Source organism: Synchiropus splendidus, chromosome 16, assembly GCF_027744825.2.
Source record: "Synchiropus splendidus isolate RoL2022-P1 chromosome 16, RoL_Sspl_1.0, whole genome shotgun sequence".
NCBI classification, from domain to species: Eukaryota; Metazoa; Chordata; class Actinopteri; order Syngnathiformes; family Callionymidae; genus Synchiropus; species Synchiropus splendidus.
In genome coordinates this window covers 18,241,466-18,256,760 of record NC_071349.1, presented here as the reverse complement: position 1 = coordinate 18,256,760, position 15,295 = coordinate 18,241,466, and the positions used below count along the sequence as shown (strand labels likewise).

Genomic DNA, 15,295 nt, shown 5'->3' with positions numbered 1-15,295 from the left:
TCTTGGCTTGAAGAGGAAGTGGGGCTCTGGCTGCGAGTGATTTTAATTTCAAGATCATCTAACTTGTCAACACATTTCCAATGTTCTAGGAGAGACTGAAATAATGATTCATTCATTCATCCATCACGGCAGAGGGGGGCGTGGTTGGAAGATCTCAGCTCCCGTGAAACAAAGCCTTTTCAGTAGGCGGGGCTTACACACATTTTATAAATGTAAATACTTCAAATCACAGAAAGTTTTCAGTTCAGTCGGGGTCCAACATCATTCTCAAATCACTAGGTTAGTTTACACATTTACACTCCTCACACATTAGCATCGCTAGCAAGCAGCTGTTGTATCAGTCGAACCAATGGAGCAGAACTCTTTTGAACTAAGCAGTTTTAGCACATTGTGCGTCCATTTTTTCATATGGAATCTACGTCACCAAAGAGAGGTATTTTCATTGTTAGCATCAGAAATGGGCTGCTTGCCACAGGTGTTTGCTGACGTAGTACTGCAAAGCGACAGCTTCTACTTGCTTTCTTCTTATAGTGACAAGTATCGTGGAAGTTGGTGCTGCCGACATGTTGACGTTTCAGAATAAAATGTGATTCATGTTCCGCATATAGTTTTGTAAGTAATCCAAATGGACGAAGACCAAGTGCTAAGGCCGAATCTGCGACACAAGCCACTATTCACTGTATCACCTCCTGTACCAGCAGGAGGCAATATCGCGTCTTTGTGGTCAGCTATTGCACCTGAGACCATTGCTACCTTAGATGTAGCAGTAGAAACTGTTTGGGTTGTGCATGAGCTTCTCACTTCATTCGTATCACATCAGACAAACCGGACTTGTGTTGTTGCTATAGTACTATCTGTATTCGCTCAGCCTGTCTCAGTGTGCTTTAAATAAAATATGACTGCAGCTAACTACAGGAGGTACGCCTAACATGTGACCTTCATCATCCACATTCGTTTTTTTTTTTTAATACTGATACCCGGTGGAGAGTTATTGCCCCAAGTGGCGGAGTTTAAGTATATCGGGGTCTTGTTCTCGAGTGAGGGAAAAGGGGAGCGTGAGATTGATACACGGGATGGTATTGGACCGTCGTGGTGAAGAGGGAGTCACAAGACGAAGCTCTGGATTTACCGATCGATCTACGTGCCCACCCTCACCTATGGTCATGAGCTTTGGGTCATGACCGAAAGGATGAGATGGCGGATACAAGCGGCAGAGATGAGTTTCCTCCGCAGGGTGGCTGGGCGCACCCTTAGAGATAGGGTGAGGAGTTGGGTCATCCGGGAGGAGCTCGGGGTGGAGCCGCTGCTCCTCCACATCCAGAGGAACCAGCTTAGGTGGCTCGGGCATCTGATCCGGATGCCCCCTGGACGCCTCCCTGGGGAGGTGTTCCGGGCATGTCCTACCGGGAGGAGACCCCGGGGAAGACCCAGGACCTGCTGGAGAGATGATGTCTCCGGTCTGGCCTGGGAACGCCTCGGGATCCCCCGGGAAGAGCTGGAGGAGGTTTGTGCGGACCGGGAAGTTTGGGCTTCCTTGCTCCGAATGCTGCCTCCACGACCCGACTCTGCATAAGCGGCAGAAGAAGGTGAAGGTGACCGATACCTATAAAAGAAGAGTTGATCTGGTGGTTTGTTCTGCAGTGCCCTTTTTGATCCACACGGAGGCAGAAGAGCACTTTGTGTTCCTCAACGCATTTCCTGCTACAAACTCCCAGCCCAAAACAGATCTTTGACCGCGACGATGACAAAGACGACTCCTTGCTCATTTTCACATCAAAATGGACACCGTGGGGAAGGTAGGTCACTTCCACTGGAAGTTTTTGTTTTTTTAATCCCTCATTTGTTTTAGAATTAACGAAATAAATGAAACTTTCTAGAACGTACTTGAGTTGAGTTTCAGTTGTATGATAATGTAATAATAATGTAATTCATTATTGAAACTCTACACGTCAGTGTCCTGATTTGACCCCCACACACGATGTCCCCGGAGAGCTGGGATGCACCACAGCGAACCACTTTATTACACACTTATTATCAGTTCAGCACCAAGACATTGTGTATGTATTTTCAGCCTTAAAATCCAGAGGAAAACAACTTGAATTACAATAAACAGCTGGCAGACATTGAGATTAAAGTCAGTGATGCACTAGCATCATGTTATATCTATATACGTAATGGATGGCAAAGATTCATATTAAAGAGCCGCGAGATGTCAGGAAAAGCTGTATAAAAGTCAACTTAATCGTTGGTCAAACTTGTGTCACTTGTGACAGAGAGTCAATAAAAGGCGGAGCGATTTTAACAGCGTTCAGAGTTCAATATTTTGTGTTACTCTCTTTTCGGGCAACGTGTTGTTTAATCCGAACTACAGTGGTACCTCGGTTCCTGACCACAATTTGCTCCAGACGGCCGTTTAAGAAGCAAATTGTTCGAAATCGGAAGAGATTTTTCCCATTACAATGAATGGAAAAAGAAACAAAGCGTTCCAAGCCTTAAAATAGTCTTTTGTAGGAGTGAATGTAGAATGTCTGCTGCAGGTGGCTGTTCCTCTATGTGTGTGGCCGCTGCATGTGGGAGGGGTTGCCGAGTGAGTGACGTCTCTCCAGAAGTGAAGAGGTGCCCGGTGCGTGTCCAGCTCTGAATGTGCGCTTCTGTGCAGTTTGGCTGTGACAAAGTCATAAACCAAGTCACGCTCTGTCCCAGACTGGCCTCATCCCTGTCCCAGCTCCAGCCCACAACAGGACATCAAACCCTGGAGTGAGCGCTCCAGCACCTCCCCTGTGACACTCTACCACGGTCCAGTGTGGAGACAGGAAAGGTTTTACACCTCAATATGAAGAAAAAAACAGTTGCTAACGTAGCTAACGGGACACGTCTGCATACAGAGGCTGCGTTATACACAATAACAAAGCGCATCGTGGGTCAGCTGGTCAGTCCGCGCACGTTATGTTTTTTTCAGCTTTTTTCGGGGGCGTTCAAGTTCTGGATTTTCGTCGAAACCCGAAGCCAAAAAAATCTCGAAATTTTAGTTCGAACTCCGATTTGTTCCAAGTCCGGGACGCTTGAAAACCGAGATACCACTGTGTACCCCGATTTGTCGTCAATGGTTCTGCAACCATGTACTTGAGTACATTAGACAGACTTTATGTTTGGGACTGGTGAGCCAGTGGTCAGTTGAGACCGCAATGAGGACCGTTGACTAGCAGGCACCACCAAAACAGGTTTGTGAGGGATTTATTTGAGGTGGTCAGCCTTTGTGGAGCATCCCACCCATAAGTTCGATGGGTTCCTTCTCTGCCCAAAGTGGTGCTCAAGAGCCATCATCCCTGCTTCACTCAGACAAGCTAATAGGCTATTCTTTAAGTCTCCCCTTTCCTGTGACGGATGTCAAGTCTGAGGTTTTTCTTCCTTTGTCGGGCTTGTAGGTCATCAAGTGCAAAGCTGCCGTGGCATGGGAGGCCAACAAACCCTTAGTGATCGAGGAGATTGAGGTGCAGCCCCCTGGGGAGGGGGAGGTCCGCATCAAGGTAATCAACACCAAAGGACTGTCCTCAAGATCTTATTTGACTCGGATGAGATTCTCAATTACAGATTGTTGCGGCGGCATTGTGCCACAGTGATCTGTACTACCTGGCCGAGGACCGGAGGCCAGAGATCTTCCCACTTGTTCTTGGCCATGAGGCCGCAGGCATTGTGGAAAGTGTCGGTCCTGGTGTCACTGAGTTCCAACAAGGTGGGTTCAGAATGAACTGCCAGTTGGAAAGTCCCTAATGTGGTGCCAGTCATAAAGTGCTTTACGGCGAATTGTGCCATAAATGAGTTGCAATCATATTTCCCATTGCAGGAGACAAAGTGATCCCCATGATGATCGCCCAGTGCCGAGAATGCCGTTTCTGTAAGAGTCCTAAGACCAACCAGTGTGAGAAAGCATGGTGAGCAAACATCAAACCCTAGCAAGATGGTCCTGAACCTTCCCAGGGAGCGGGAATTACACGTTCCCTTTCTTCAGGGACGTGGTTCCGCACAATTTGGCGAATGCTCCGGTGTCCAAGCTTAGCTGCAAGGGCAAGACACTGATGCAGTTCATGGCAATCAGCACGTTCTCCGAGTACACGGTGGCCAGGCAGATCGCCGTGGCTAAGATTGACCCTGCTGCCCCTTTGGAGAAAGTGTGTGTACTTGGCTGTGGAGTCGGCACAGGATTTGGAGCGGCAGTGAACACTGCCAAGGTATGTTCCCTGCGTGAGGTGGTTTCTTTGGTGTAGCAGTGGCTAAATCTCTCGGGTCACACCGAAGGTGGAACCGGGTTCCACCTGTGCTGTCTTCGGCCTGGGAGCTGTGGGTTTGGCCGCAGTCATGGGCTGCAAGGCTGCCGGGGCCTCAAGGATAATCGCTGTCGACACAAACTCCGGCAAGTCGGAGAAGGCCAAGGTGTTTGGAGCCACCGACTTTGTGAATCCAAAGGACCACAGCAAACCAGTGAGCCAAGTCATCTGTGAGATGACCAACGGCGGGGTCGACTTCTCACTGGAATGTGTCGGAAACGTTGCTGTCATGGTGAGATTGAACGCAATTGAGAGTGAAGGTTTGAACATCGGCAGCACGTGCTTGTGTTTTCTACCTATCCAGCACAGCGCCTTGGAATCCTGTTTACCAGCCTGGGGGGTCAGCGTCATTGTTGGTTGGACGGAGAGAGACAAGATTTCAGCTCTGCCTGGTGACCTCATCCATGGACGAACATGGAAGGGCTCCGTGTATGGAGGTGAAGGAGCACCAGACTTCACTGTCTCATGAAGCTTCATGAAACAGTGTTGTCATTTTCACAGCCCACTAGATGGCACTCTGAGCTCTAAAATCATTTCATTGAAACCGCACATCATTTTTAAACCAAGAGCGCTAGCTACTGAGCACTGAAAATGAGGAGACTGTTTCGTGAAGCCTCACGAGCCTCGAACACCTCCGGGCTGTTTTAGAATGGCTTCAAATCTGATCTGCTTTCTGTGCCCACCGTTACCAACACCGTTTTCCACAATTGTCTTTTCAGGCTTTAAGGGGAAAGATGGTCCGATTGGGATGGTGAAGTCGTTCCTCGACAAGAAGATGAATCTGGATGAGTTCATCACTCACAACCTGCCTCTGGAGAAGATCAATGATGCGATTGAGATGTTAATGGAAGGGAAATGGTTTGTGCAGTTGCGATATCTCAACAATGCAAACATCTAAAACTGAAATGTGTTTGTTTTGACGCAGCATCCGGACGGTCCTGCACTTTGCGCCACAGTAAAGCCATCGACCAGACTTCTGCCGCCCAGTCGCCAATTGTTCCAAATGATCAATGCTAGCATGGTGAGATGGAGGAGGATGATCCGCTGTGGCGACTCCAGAAGGGTGAAGCCGAAAGGAAAAGAAGATCAATGCTAGCGTGCCAAAATTTGAAGGTGTTTCATATCAGTCAATAAAAATCTCGCCTTCTTTACTTGCCATTTTTCCGTGTGGATGGTGCGCGTCAGCTCTCTTGGCTTGAAGAGGAAGTGGGGCTCTGGCTGCGAGTGATTTTAATTTCAAGATCATCTAACTTGTCAACACATTTCCAATGTTCTAGGAGAGACTGAAATAATGATTCATTCATTCATCCATCACGGCAGAGGGGGGCGTGGTTGGAAGATCTCAGCTCCCGTGAAACAAAGCCTTTTCAGTAGGCGGGGCTTACACACATTTTATAAATGTAAATACTTCAAATCACAGAAAGTTTTCAGTTCAGTCGGGGTCCAACATCATTCTCAAATCACTAGGTTAGTTTACACATTTACACTCCTCACACATTAGCATCGCTAGCAAGCAGCTGTTGTATCAGTCGAACCAATGGAGCAGAACTCTTTTGAACTAAGCAGTTTTAGCACATTGTGCGTCCATTTTTTCATATGGAATCTACGTCACCAAAGAGAGCTATTTTCATTGTTAGCATCAGAAATGGGCTGCTTGCCACAGGTGTTTTCTGAAAGTCCCCAAATTTCAATTTTAATTTTAGGGAGGGAAAATACTCTGACGTAGTACTGCAAAGCGACAGCTTCTACTTGCTTTCTTCTTATAGTGTCAAGTATCGTGGAAGTTGGTGCTGCCGACATGTTGACGTTTCAGAATAAAATGTGATTCATGTTCCGCATATAGTTTTGTAAGTAATCCAAATGGACGAAGACCAAGTGCTAAGGCCGAATCTGCGACACAAGCCACTATTCACTGTATCACCTCCTGTACCAGCAGGAGGCAATATCGCGTCTTTGTGGTCAGGAGCTGATGTTTAGTAATCTCCTCCCCAAAGTTCTCTTACAACAGAGCTTTATCTGTTTGGACAGAGTTGAGAAAAACACTCACGATTTCATCTTTTCATGCCAAGATGGACACTGTGGGGAAGGTAGGTGGCTCTCTTGATGGCGACGACACTGTTTTCTGAACCCTTTCTCACAGAAGTTAAAGAGGAATTTCTTGTTTCTAATTTGACATCTAGCTTGAGACGCTGTTTATATTATTCTGGGAACTCACGTTTCTACCCTTTTGTCCAGGAACATTTACCCATATTTGGTGAAGGGAGATCTGGTCCGTAATACTTTATAATCGAGCGAAAACACATTAATAATAACTGCCTCTAACCTTTATTCTAAAATAGACAGAGATGCTACCATTCCAACATCTCTGGGATGTTTCTCCAGGGAATTTGAGGAAATGTCAATTTAAAAAAAAAAAAAACTTCTTTAATATCCCAAAATGATTTCACTTCACTAAATAAGTACTCAAATCTAAAGAAATAAAAATCAGTCATGTATATCAATGACACATCCATATGCAATGTCTCATGAATCCTAAAGGTACACGTTCACGCAAAGGTTGTGTAATAAGCCGTTTCTTAACTCATTTTGAAGTTTAAGGGTCACCCGCTGACGTAGAGACCTGCTGCTACCTTGATCCAGCCCGTAGCAGATGCTTGTCACAAAGACTAAGCCATGCAAGTCTGAGTACACACAGTACAGTGAATCTACTGTATGAATGGCTCATTAAATCTTCACCTTCACCTTTTTCTGCCGCTTATCCGGAGTCGGGGCGCGGAGGCAGCATTTGGAGCAAGGAAGCCCAAACTTCCCGATCTGCACAAACCTCCTCCAGCTCTTCCCGGGGGATCCAGAGGCGTTCCCAGGCCAGACCGGAGACATCATCTCTCCAGCGAGTCCTGGGTCTTTTTCCGGGGTCTTCTCCCAGTAGGACATGCCTGGAACACCTCCCCAGGGAGGCGTCCAGGGGGCATCCGGATCAGATGCCCGAGCCACCTCAGCTGGTTCCTCTCAGTGTGGAGGAGCAGCGGCTCCACCCCGAGCTCCTCCCGGATGACCCAACTCCTCACCCGATCTCTAAGGGTGCGCCCAGCCACCCTGCGGAGGAAACTCATCTCAGCCGCTTGTATCCGCCATCTCATCCTTTCGGTCATGACCATAGGTGAGGGTGGGCACGTAGATCGATCGGTAAATCGAGAGAGGGGGGAGACAGCTGACCTCAACTGGTGATGTTGCTCATTACATCGGTAATGTTTTTTTGAACCATAAAGAAGTGGATTTTGAACTAATAATAGTAAACACTGATGCCACAGTTGGTCTTCAAGGGGTTGCCCCGCAAAACAGTCGGGCTGTATGCTACTACAGTAAGTCTGCAACTAAGGTTGCCACTTCTGCATGAATCTGAATCCTTAAGCGCATTCAATGGCTTCAGCAATGATCGGCAACGACGGCACTTACTGTCTTTTCACGGCACTTTCTCTGTACCTCTCAACATGCCACAGGGTTGACAGCCTTATCCTCAGCAAGGTTCGGTAATGGTAGTAGCTGTCATGGGCTGCAAGGCCACAGGGGCCCCAAAGATAATCGCTGTCGACACAAACTGCAACAACCTGCAATGAATGCATTTTGCGTCCTTTCATCCTTTGGTGGTACTTTCCTTGTGCCTCTTGACATGCCGCCGGGTCGACAGCCTTGTCCTCAGCACAGTTCTGTAATGGTAACAAAGAAGTTTAGTCTGTGTTTGAATGTCTGCTGTTTGGTCTGTTTGTTGCTGCAGGTCATCAAGTGTAAAGCGGCCGTGGCATGGGAGCCTAACAAACCGCTAGTGGTTGAAGAGATCGAGGTAGAGCCCCCTGAGTACGGTGAGGTCCGCATCAAGGTAAGATGACAGTGGATGATATCTGATCTGCGCTAAAGGTGGACGCACAATTTGGAACACGACTTCTTGACCATTACATTCCTACTTACAGATAGTGGCGACATCAGTGTGCCACACCGATCTGTACTACCTTGATGAGGATCATTGGAAGAACATCTTCCCAATGGTCCTTGGCCATGAGGCTTCTGGCATTGTGGAGAGTGTTGGACCTGGTGTTACCGAGTTCCAGCAAGGTTTGTTCGGAGCTGTCGTAATGTCTTTTCTTCTAGCGACAGTGTTTACAATTGCAGGAGACAAAGTGATCCCTGTGGTGTTGGCCCAGTGCCGAGAATGCCGTTTCTGTAAGAGTCCTAAGACCAACCACTGTGAGAAAGCATGGTGAGTAGACATGACTCCCTCACAAGATGGTGCCAGTCTCTAAGAAGGTTTTCTTGTTTAGGGAAGTGTTTCCTCACAGCAAAACAGTGCTGCCAATGTCCAAACTTCGGTGCAAGGGAAAGAGACTGGTGCAGCTGTTGGGAATGAGCACGTTCTCCGAGTACACTGTCGTTAAACAGATCGCAATTGCCAAGATTGACCCCGTTGCTCCCCTGGATAAAGTGTGCCTCATTGGCTGTGGAGTCGGCACAGGATTTGGTGGGGCAGTTAATACTGCCAAGGTATTTGACCGTGTTCCTCATACGATTGGTTTCTTGAGTGATACCGGCTAAACCTCTTGAGTTACACTCCAGGTACAACCGGGTTCCACCTGTGCTGTCTTCGGCCTGGGAGCTGTGGGTTTGGCCGCCGTCATGGGCTGCAAGGCTGCCGGGGCCACAAGGATAATCGCTGTCGACATAAACCCAGGCAAGTCAGAGAAGGCTGAGATGTTCGGTGCGACCGACTTCGTGAACCCAAAGGACCACAACAGACCTGTCAGCCAAGTCATCTGTGAAATGACCGACGGTGGGGTCGACTACTCCCTGGAATGTGTTGGAACTGTTGCCGTCATGGTGAGATATGTCCGCATTGAGACTGCTCTTAATTCCGCTGGGCACACAAACATGGTTTGTTCTTTCTAGCGCAGCGCCTTGGAATCCTGTTCCCCAGCCTGGGGGGTCAGCGTGATCCTTGGCTGGACGGAGAGAGATGAATTAGTGACCCGACCAGGTGACGTTGTTGCCGGAAGAACATGGAAGGGCTCCATCTTTGGAGGTACCGTACGTATGAAGAATCTACAATAGTCAGACAACTGAGCTCAGATACCTTGCTTTTCCTTTGGCTTGGGGACCGTGCCCTGTGCTATGGTCTACTTCAGGTGACTTTGGAATCATTGACTTTTATGGTGAAAACTGACTGAAACTGATTTTTTTTTTTCTGGTCAAAAGAACATACTGTTTCCGTTTTCAGCAAACAGTAGATAACACCTTAAGCCCCGCCCCTCACACTGCACTCACAGGTGGTAAGTCTCATTGAAGTGTCCCAGCGCGGGCCGTCTAATGTAATCTAACGTGCAGAGCAAATGAGTCAGTGACATCATTAAGGCACTTCCAGCGACTGTTTGGCAATTAGCAATTTTATTTCCAAAGGATTGGCAAAACTGTGACCCACTTCAAGGCTCCCAGGGGTCCAGTCCCACCAAAGACAACCGTGTTTCATCAATGCCATTTTAGAACGGACACAATTCAATTGAGTTTCCTCAATTCCCGTCGCTGTAAATAGAAGACACTGTTTACACAGGATATGGGCAGGTGCTACTGTGGTCTGGAGGGTATCTAGGTGCGCCTGTCGTGACGTTACGCCAACTGTATTGCAGGCTGGAAGGGTATCGACGGTGTGATTGGGATGGTGAATGCATACCTTGACAAGAAGATAAAACTGGATGAGTTCATCACTCATACCTTGCCTCTGGGACAAATTAATGAGGCCATTGAAATGATGAGGAGCGGAAGATGGTTGGTCATTTTTTAATCCTACATTACACCCAATATTCAATATCTACAATGGAACTTTTTTTTTTCTGACAGCATCCGGGCAGTGCTGAATTTTCAATGAACCCAAGTGAGAATCGCATGGGACTGAGGGGCGAAGGACATCGACCAGTTCTACTCCCTTCGTCAGTGCTCATGAGCAATACAAGCCAAGATGTTGTTCATCACTTCAATAAAGAATGGATTGAACACTTTCCCACTTCACCTTTTAAGTTTTTACAGCGTTGTGTAGATGTGTGAAAGAGTGACAGAGGGCTTCAACTGTAGACTGAGTGTCCCTCTGGATCAGATCATTTGTCAACAATTTCCCGTCATACAAGCGTTGCTAGGTTGACTGCTGAAGAAGGAAAAAAAAAAGGGCTAGAATGCAAACACATGAGTGGGAGGACTGTGATGAATGAACGCACACACACACGCACGCACGCACGCACGCACGCACGCACACACACACACACACACGCACACAGGAAATGATAAGAGCAACTCTTGTGCAAGACCAGGACCTTGGAGGTGAAGCGGAATGGCGACTACAGGGAAGGTAAGAACACAGGCTTCTCTTGATTTGTAAACTCTGAACTGTGTAAACAGTTGGCGTTGAAGTTCATTCATTCTGGGCTTTGCCACAGACAGACAAAAAGCATTTAACCGAAACACTGATGGAAAGTGGTTCCAAGAACAAAGGTTTTCATTTCATGCATTTGTTTTTTTACCTGGAATTTCTTACAGTCAGCTACTTCATAATTGTCAAGCTAATGTTCTGCTCTTTCTTCTGAAGCTAGCTACTGTATCACATTTTACACTTCGATATGTTTATGTGACTCATCGACTACTTTACTGTCCTGCAGGAATGCTACTGGACATTGTGTGTATTTCAGTTATGCTAAACTGAAGGATATTTGCAGCTAGCCCGAAGCTAAAAGTCAGCTCAGTCCTGGCTGTAAATTTATTCGTTCTTCATGAACTGTTGTTTAAATTGAGGAATTTACAAATTACTGAAAACTTGTTGGTATATTTCCAGTCAAGATTCTTCTCTGATTTAGATCTTTAAGTGTCATGAGTGAATAAATGCTTTCTTTTGATTTACAACATCATCCTCATAAACTGCATTTTATCAATTGCATATTAATGAGCTTAGCTTTCACCGGCAACAATTGCTCTGTAAAAGGTCAAAGTCAGTTCTAGCAAGAGATAAAGAGCTGATAAAGAACTTGCATGTCCTTTTGATGTATGTTGAAGGTGATCCGGTGCCGAGCCGCGGTAGCATGGGAGGCCGGGAAGCCCCTCACCTTGGAGGAGGTGGAGGTGGCGCCTCCCAAAGCTGGGGAGGTCCGTGTGAAGGTAAGAGACATAACATTATTAAATAGTTCGATCTAGTAGGAGAAGGTTGGCTTGGTCAACATTCAGTCTCTACAGGAGTCTCTACCTCTAGTCTGACTCAATGTTTCTGCCCCGAGGGGCCCTAAATGGCTCGGCAATGATCATGTGTAAAGCATTAGGGACAGAAGGAGGGTGGCCTTTGAGAGCAGGTCCATGTCGAGACCGGATCTAGCAGGTAGAAATGCAAGGCTTAACAGAGTAAGGTGCTGAACTCATACCTGGGTTGCTCAGTAAAAAGGTATAAGGGGCAAAACAGTTCCAGGGGATTTGATAGAGGATTGCCCTGAGATTGTCCCTGAGGAAGGGGGTCTACCTAAGAGTGCGTCTATCTAAGCTTTGCAGGCAGCGACTCAAACGTAAATGAATGCTCGTTTACAGCTCACCAGGAGCTTCAGAACAAACAGTCAGGGGGCATCATGGCGCCATCTTTCTTCATGTGCTTGTCTAGATTGCCGCCACAGGAATCTGTCACACTGACTCCTACACCCTGAGTGGCTCTGACCCAGAGGGGGTGTTCCCTGTAATTCTGGGCCACGAGGGGGCTGGCGTCGTGGAAAGTGTTGGAGAAGGAGTCACCAAGTTCCAGCCAGGTTCTATTCCCTTTCATTTGTTATAGCAGTATCTTCGTTGGCTGCCAAGGTCAATTCTTGTTCTCGCATTTGTAGGGGACACGGTCATCCCCTTGTATGTACCGCAGTGCGGCGAGTGCAAGTTCTGTCGGAACCCAAAAACCAATCTCTGTCAGAAGATAAGGTAAGCACTGCTCCTGCAGATGTGAGGGGGCAGTCTATCACCGCTGGGTATGTCCAGGTTGACTCAAGGAAAAGGCCTGATGCCCGATGGTACTTCCCGCTTCACTTGCAAGGGCAAGACCCTGTTCCACTTCATGGGATGCAGCACCTTCTCAGAGTACACAGTTGTCGCAGATATTTCCTTGGCCAAAGTAAACCACCAGGCACCTTTGGACAAAGTGTGCCTGCTGGGCTGTGGGATCACCACCGGCTACGGCGCTGCACTGAACACGGCCAAAGTGAGTCTCCCAGCTCCCTGATGATTTTTGTTCTCCAGTTGTTGCCTCTGATTTTGTCAACGATATTTAATCCAAAAAAATGGAACCCTGTTCCAGGTGGAGGACTCTTCCACCTGTGCCGTCTTTGGCTTAGGGGCACTGGGCCTCGCCGCCATCATGGGCTGTCAAGCTGCCGGCGCTGGGAAGATCATTGGCATTGACATCAACCCAGAGAAGTTTGAAACAGCTCGCCGCTTCGGTGCCACCGATCTTTTGAACCCAAATGACTACACCAAGCCGATCCAAGAGGTTCTGGTTGAGATGACAGATGGGGGCGTTGACTATTCTTTCGAATGCGTTGGGAACGTTGGTATCATGGTGAGTTTATGATGACGCAGACAATATTCACCAAAACTATTTTGGTATTTCGCCTCAAAGCGACAATAGCAGTCCCTTGAACTGGGACTTCAGTAGACCTCTTGCCCAAGACACCTCCAATCTTCTGAGTGATAGCTACCGATTTTTCCACACATGATCCATACTGCCATTTCTCGGAACTCCACTCAGGTGACCTGTAGACCTCGACTCCAGGATCCTTTATCCCCATGGATAAAGGAGAATGCTCTGTGTTTCTCAAGATGTATGGATCAAGTGTTCCAAGTAGTGATGGGATTATGAGGCTTCATGAAACACTGTCCTCATAGTCACTAGATGGCAATCTCCGCTCTAAAATGAAGCATTTCAATGAATCTTCACATCCCATAAAAGCACCTCCCACTGAGTCCTAAAAACTCTGCTTTGCCCTACATGTGAAAGGCAACTCTATTCTTGTCTTTGGCAATAGAGGGCAGCGTTGGAGGCCTGTCATAAAGGATGGGGCACAAGCGTCATCATCGGTGTGGCAGCAGCTGGACAAGAGATATCTACACGTCCATTTCAGCTGGTCACAGGACGAACCTGGAAGGGCACTGCTTTTGGAGGTGAGTTTTGGCTGAAGCTTTCACACACTGCTTTCGTCCAGGTGAGGACAGCGCTGTTTCTCAAAGGGTGATAAAGGTATATTGAGAGTATAATGTTGTTTCCAGGGCTGAATTATTCACTTCACTTCCAACAGGCTACAAGAGTGTCGAGAGTGTCCCCAGGTTGGTGGACGATTACCTCAAGAAGAAGCTGATGGTGGATGAGTTTGTGACTCACACGCTGCCTTTCCACAAGATCACAGAGGGTTTTGGCCTCATGCACGCAGGGAAATGGTGAGCAGTGCTGCATCAAACTGCAGCCTTCCGCTAAGGCTTTGAATCGTGTGAAGGACAGACATCTTGGTATGTGGGGAACTATTCCTTGAAGCCATCGTTTTGAGGCCAAAAGAGGGAGTGCTAGAGTCTGTTCTAGTGGGGAATGGCAGGGGGCGCTAGTTCATCTCAGGACAAAAACTCGCACCAATTTTTTTGACATCAATTCACTGCTGCTTTTGAGCTGAGGGAAGAAGATGGATTGGGCAGTGAGGTGTTGTCTACACGGCTTGAAGTGGTCCGAACAGAGAAGCCAGGAGAGGGGGCTATAGCCTGACAGACTCGAGAGATGATCCTGAAGTGTTCAGTGGCTATTGGATTCAGTCATTTGTCTCCCGTCCAAGTGAAGCAGCTGTTGTCTATGTTTCTAAATTTTCACAAAGATTATATTCCAGTGAAAACTCCTCTGTTCTTGTCTTCCAGCATTCGCGTCGTCCTCCAGTTCTAGAAGATTCCTCTTCATGTTTACTCAAAGTTTAATAAAGGACTTTGACTCGGCGGCACAAGTTGGTTTTTATCACGACAATGTCGAGTCAGAGGGGCCTTTGATCACCACTTCCACCCGAGAAGCAGCGCACGCACGTACGCATCTGAGGAGGGAAAAAAAACTTAATTCAGAAACCTCCTTTGATCCGGTCCGACTGAATAATAAGAACCACAAACAAACAATGGCATTAGAACCGTCGGGGAAAAGAGAAGAGTCTTCCAAGAACTCTCTCATTCATAACTTATCTTACGTCTTGGTTTTTGGGTGGATGCCAAGCAGCCGGGCGTCTGGGGGAGAGGCAGATGAAGGACCCTGGCACTGGAGGACACAATATTAGAGCGGGCAGTTGAGAGGACTCGGGGGGGGGGGGGGGGGTGTAATTAATAATTGATCTTAGCCTTCCTCATTTTCTATAGATCTTTTGTCGGTCGCAGCAATGCAGGGCAGCACTTCAAATAGAAGAAAAAGACAATTCTAGCAGTTCAATTGGTCCTTATAGTAGACTCTGTCGACGTTTGATATGATAATGACATGACAAAAGCAGCACGTGTCGCAGAAGCCAGGAGTCCAACCCAGCAACTAAGGATAAAGTCAAGTTAGTTTGGTAGAGTTTTGGCTTGTGGGAGGAAACCAGAGTACCCAGAGGAAGTCCACACAAGCACGGGGAATGCAAACTGAGGGCAGTTTCCTAAACCTGGGATTGAATAAACAGTCTAGTACTTCGCCAACAGCAGCATCATGGACGTCTGTCCACGACAGCTACATAAGATGTACAGTAGAGAGAGTTGTCCGTAATGCACTTCCTGTAAATGATGCTTTAATGTACCGCAAACCAGTCCAACGAGTGGAGCGAAAAACATGCTCGGCTGGATGTTGCCACAATTAAGACAGGAAGCTTAGCCACTTGTGTACTTGGCATGTTGGTAACACAAGCCCAGAGCACCATACGATAACAAGG

The 15,295-nt window shown here is 47.5% G+C and overlaps 3 protein-coding genes across 3 annotated transcripts; all 3 read left to right on the top strand.

Moving 5' to 3' along the window:
• The first annotated feature begins 1,714 nt into the window (after positions 1 to 1,714).
• LOC128747559 (alcohol dehydrogenase 1-like) lies at positions 1,715 to 5,463 on the top strand. Its single transcript, XM_053845518.1, has 9 exons — positions 1,715 to 1,796; positions 3,426 to 3,527; positions 3,592 to 3,733; positions 3,845 to 3,932; positions 4,010 to 4,229; positions 4,297 to 4,557; positions 4,630 to 4,762; positions 5,045 to 5,183; positions 5,251 to 5,463. The coding sequence occupies exons 1-9, from the start codon at positions 1,779 to 1,781 to the stop codon at positions 5,282 to 5,284; spliced, it is 1,137 nt and encodes a 378-aa protein (XP_053701493.1). The 5' UTR covers positions 1,715 to 1,778; the 3' UTR covers positions 5,285 to 5,463.
• An 884-nt stretch (positions 5,464 to 6,347) lies between these two features.
• Positions 6,348 to 10,367, top strand: LOC128747560 (alcohol dehydrogenase 1-like). The gene is made up of 9 exons (XM_053845519.1): positions 6,348 to 6,412; positions 8,101 to 8,202; positions 8,294 to 8,435; positions 8,493 to 8,580; positions 8,642 to 8,861; positions 8,934 to 9,194; positions 9,264 to 9,396; positions 9,998 to 10,136; positions 10,209 to 10,367. Exons 1-9 carry the CDS (start codon positions 6,395 to 6,397, stop codon positions 10,234 to 10,236), a joined length of 1,131 nt encoding a protein of 376 aa, XP_053701494.1. The 5' UTR covers positions 6,348 to 6,394; the 3' UTR covers positions 10,237 to 10,367.
• Positions 10,368 to 10,647: 280 nt separating this feature from the next.
• LOC128747299 (alcohol dehydrogenase class-3 chain L) lies at positions 10,648 to 14,368 on the top strand. The gene is made up of 9 exons (XM_053845105.1): positions 10,648 to 10,710; positions 11,409 to 11,510; positions 11,998 to 12,139; positions 12,215 to 12,302; positions 12,360 to 12,579; positions 12,676 to 12,936; positions 13,403 to 13,538; positions 13,673 to 13,811; positions 14,274 to 14,368. Exons 1-9 carry the CDS (start codon positions 10,693 to 10,695, stop codon positions 14,296 to 14,298), a joined length of 1,131 nt encoding a protein of 376 aa, XP_053701080.1. The 5' UTR covers positions 10,648 to 10,692; the 3' UTR covers positions 14,299 to 14,368.
• The last annotated feature ends 927 nt before the right edge of the window (positions 14,369 to 15,295 follow it).

Excerpts from the sequence above, each read along its gene's own strand:
- LOC128747559 (XM_053845518.1), top strand. Across the intron at positions 3,734-3,844 it reads TGTCACTGAGTTCCAACAAG|GAGACAAAGTGATCCCCATG; the intron begins GTGGGTTCAGAA and ends TTCCCATTGCAG. Across the intron at positions 5,184-5,250 it reads ATGTTAATGGAAGGGAAATG|CATCCGGACGGTCCTGCACT; the intron begins GTTTGTGCAGTT and ends GTTTTGACGCAG.
- LOC128747560 (XM_053845519.1), top strand. Across the intron at positions 8,203-8,293 it reads ACGGTGAGGTCCGCATCAAG|ATAGTGGCGACATCAGTGTG; the intron begins GTAAGATGACAG and ends TCCTACTTACAG. Across the intron at positions 8,581-8,641 it reads AACCACTGTGAGAAAGCATG|GGAAGTGTTTCCTCACAGCA; the intron begins GTGAGTAGACAT and ends TTTCTTGTTTAG.
- LOC128747299 (XM_053845105.1), top strand. Across the intron at positions 11,511-11,997 it reads CTGGGGAGGTCCGTGTGAAG|ATTGCCGCCACAGGAATCTG; the intron begins GTAAGAGACATA and ends GTGCTTGTCTAG. Across the intron at positions 13,539-13,672 it reads GAAGGGCACTGCTTTTGGAG|GCTACAAGAGTGTCGAGAGT; the intron begins GTGAGTTTTGGC and ends CACTTCCAACAG.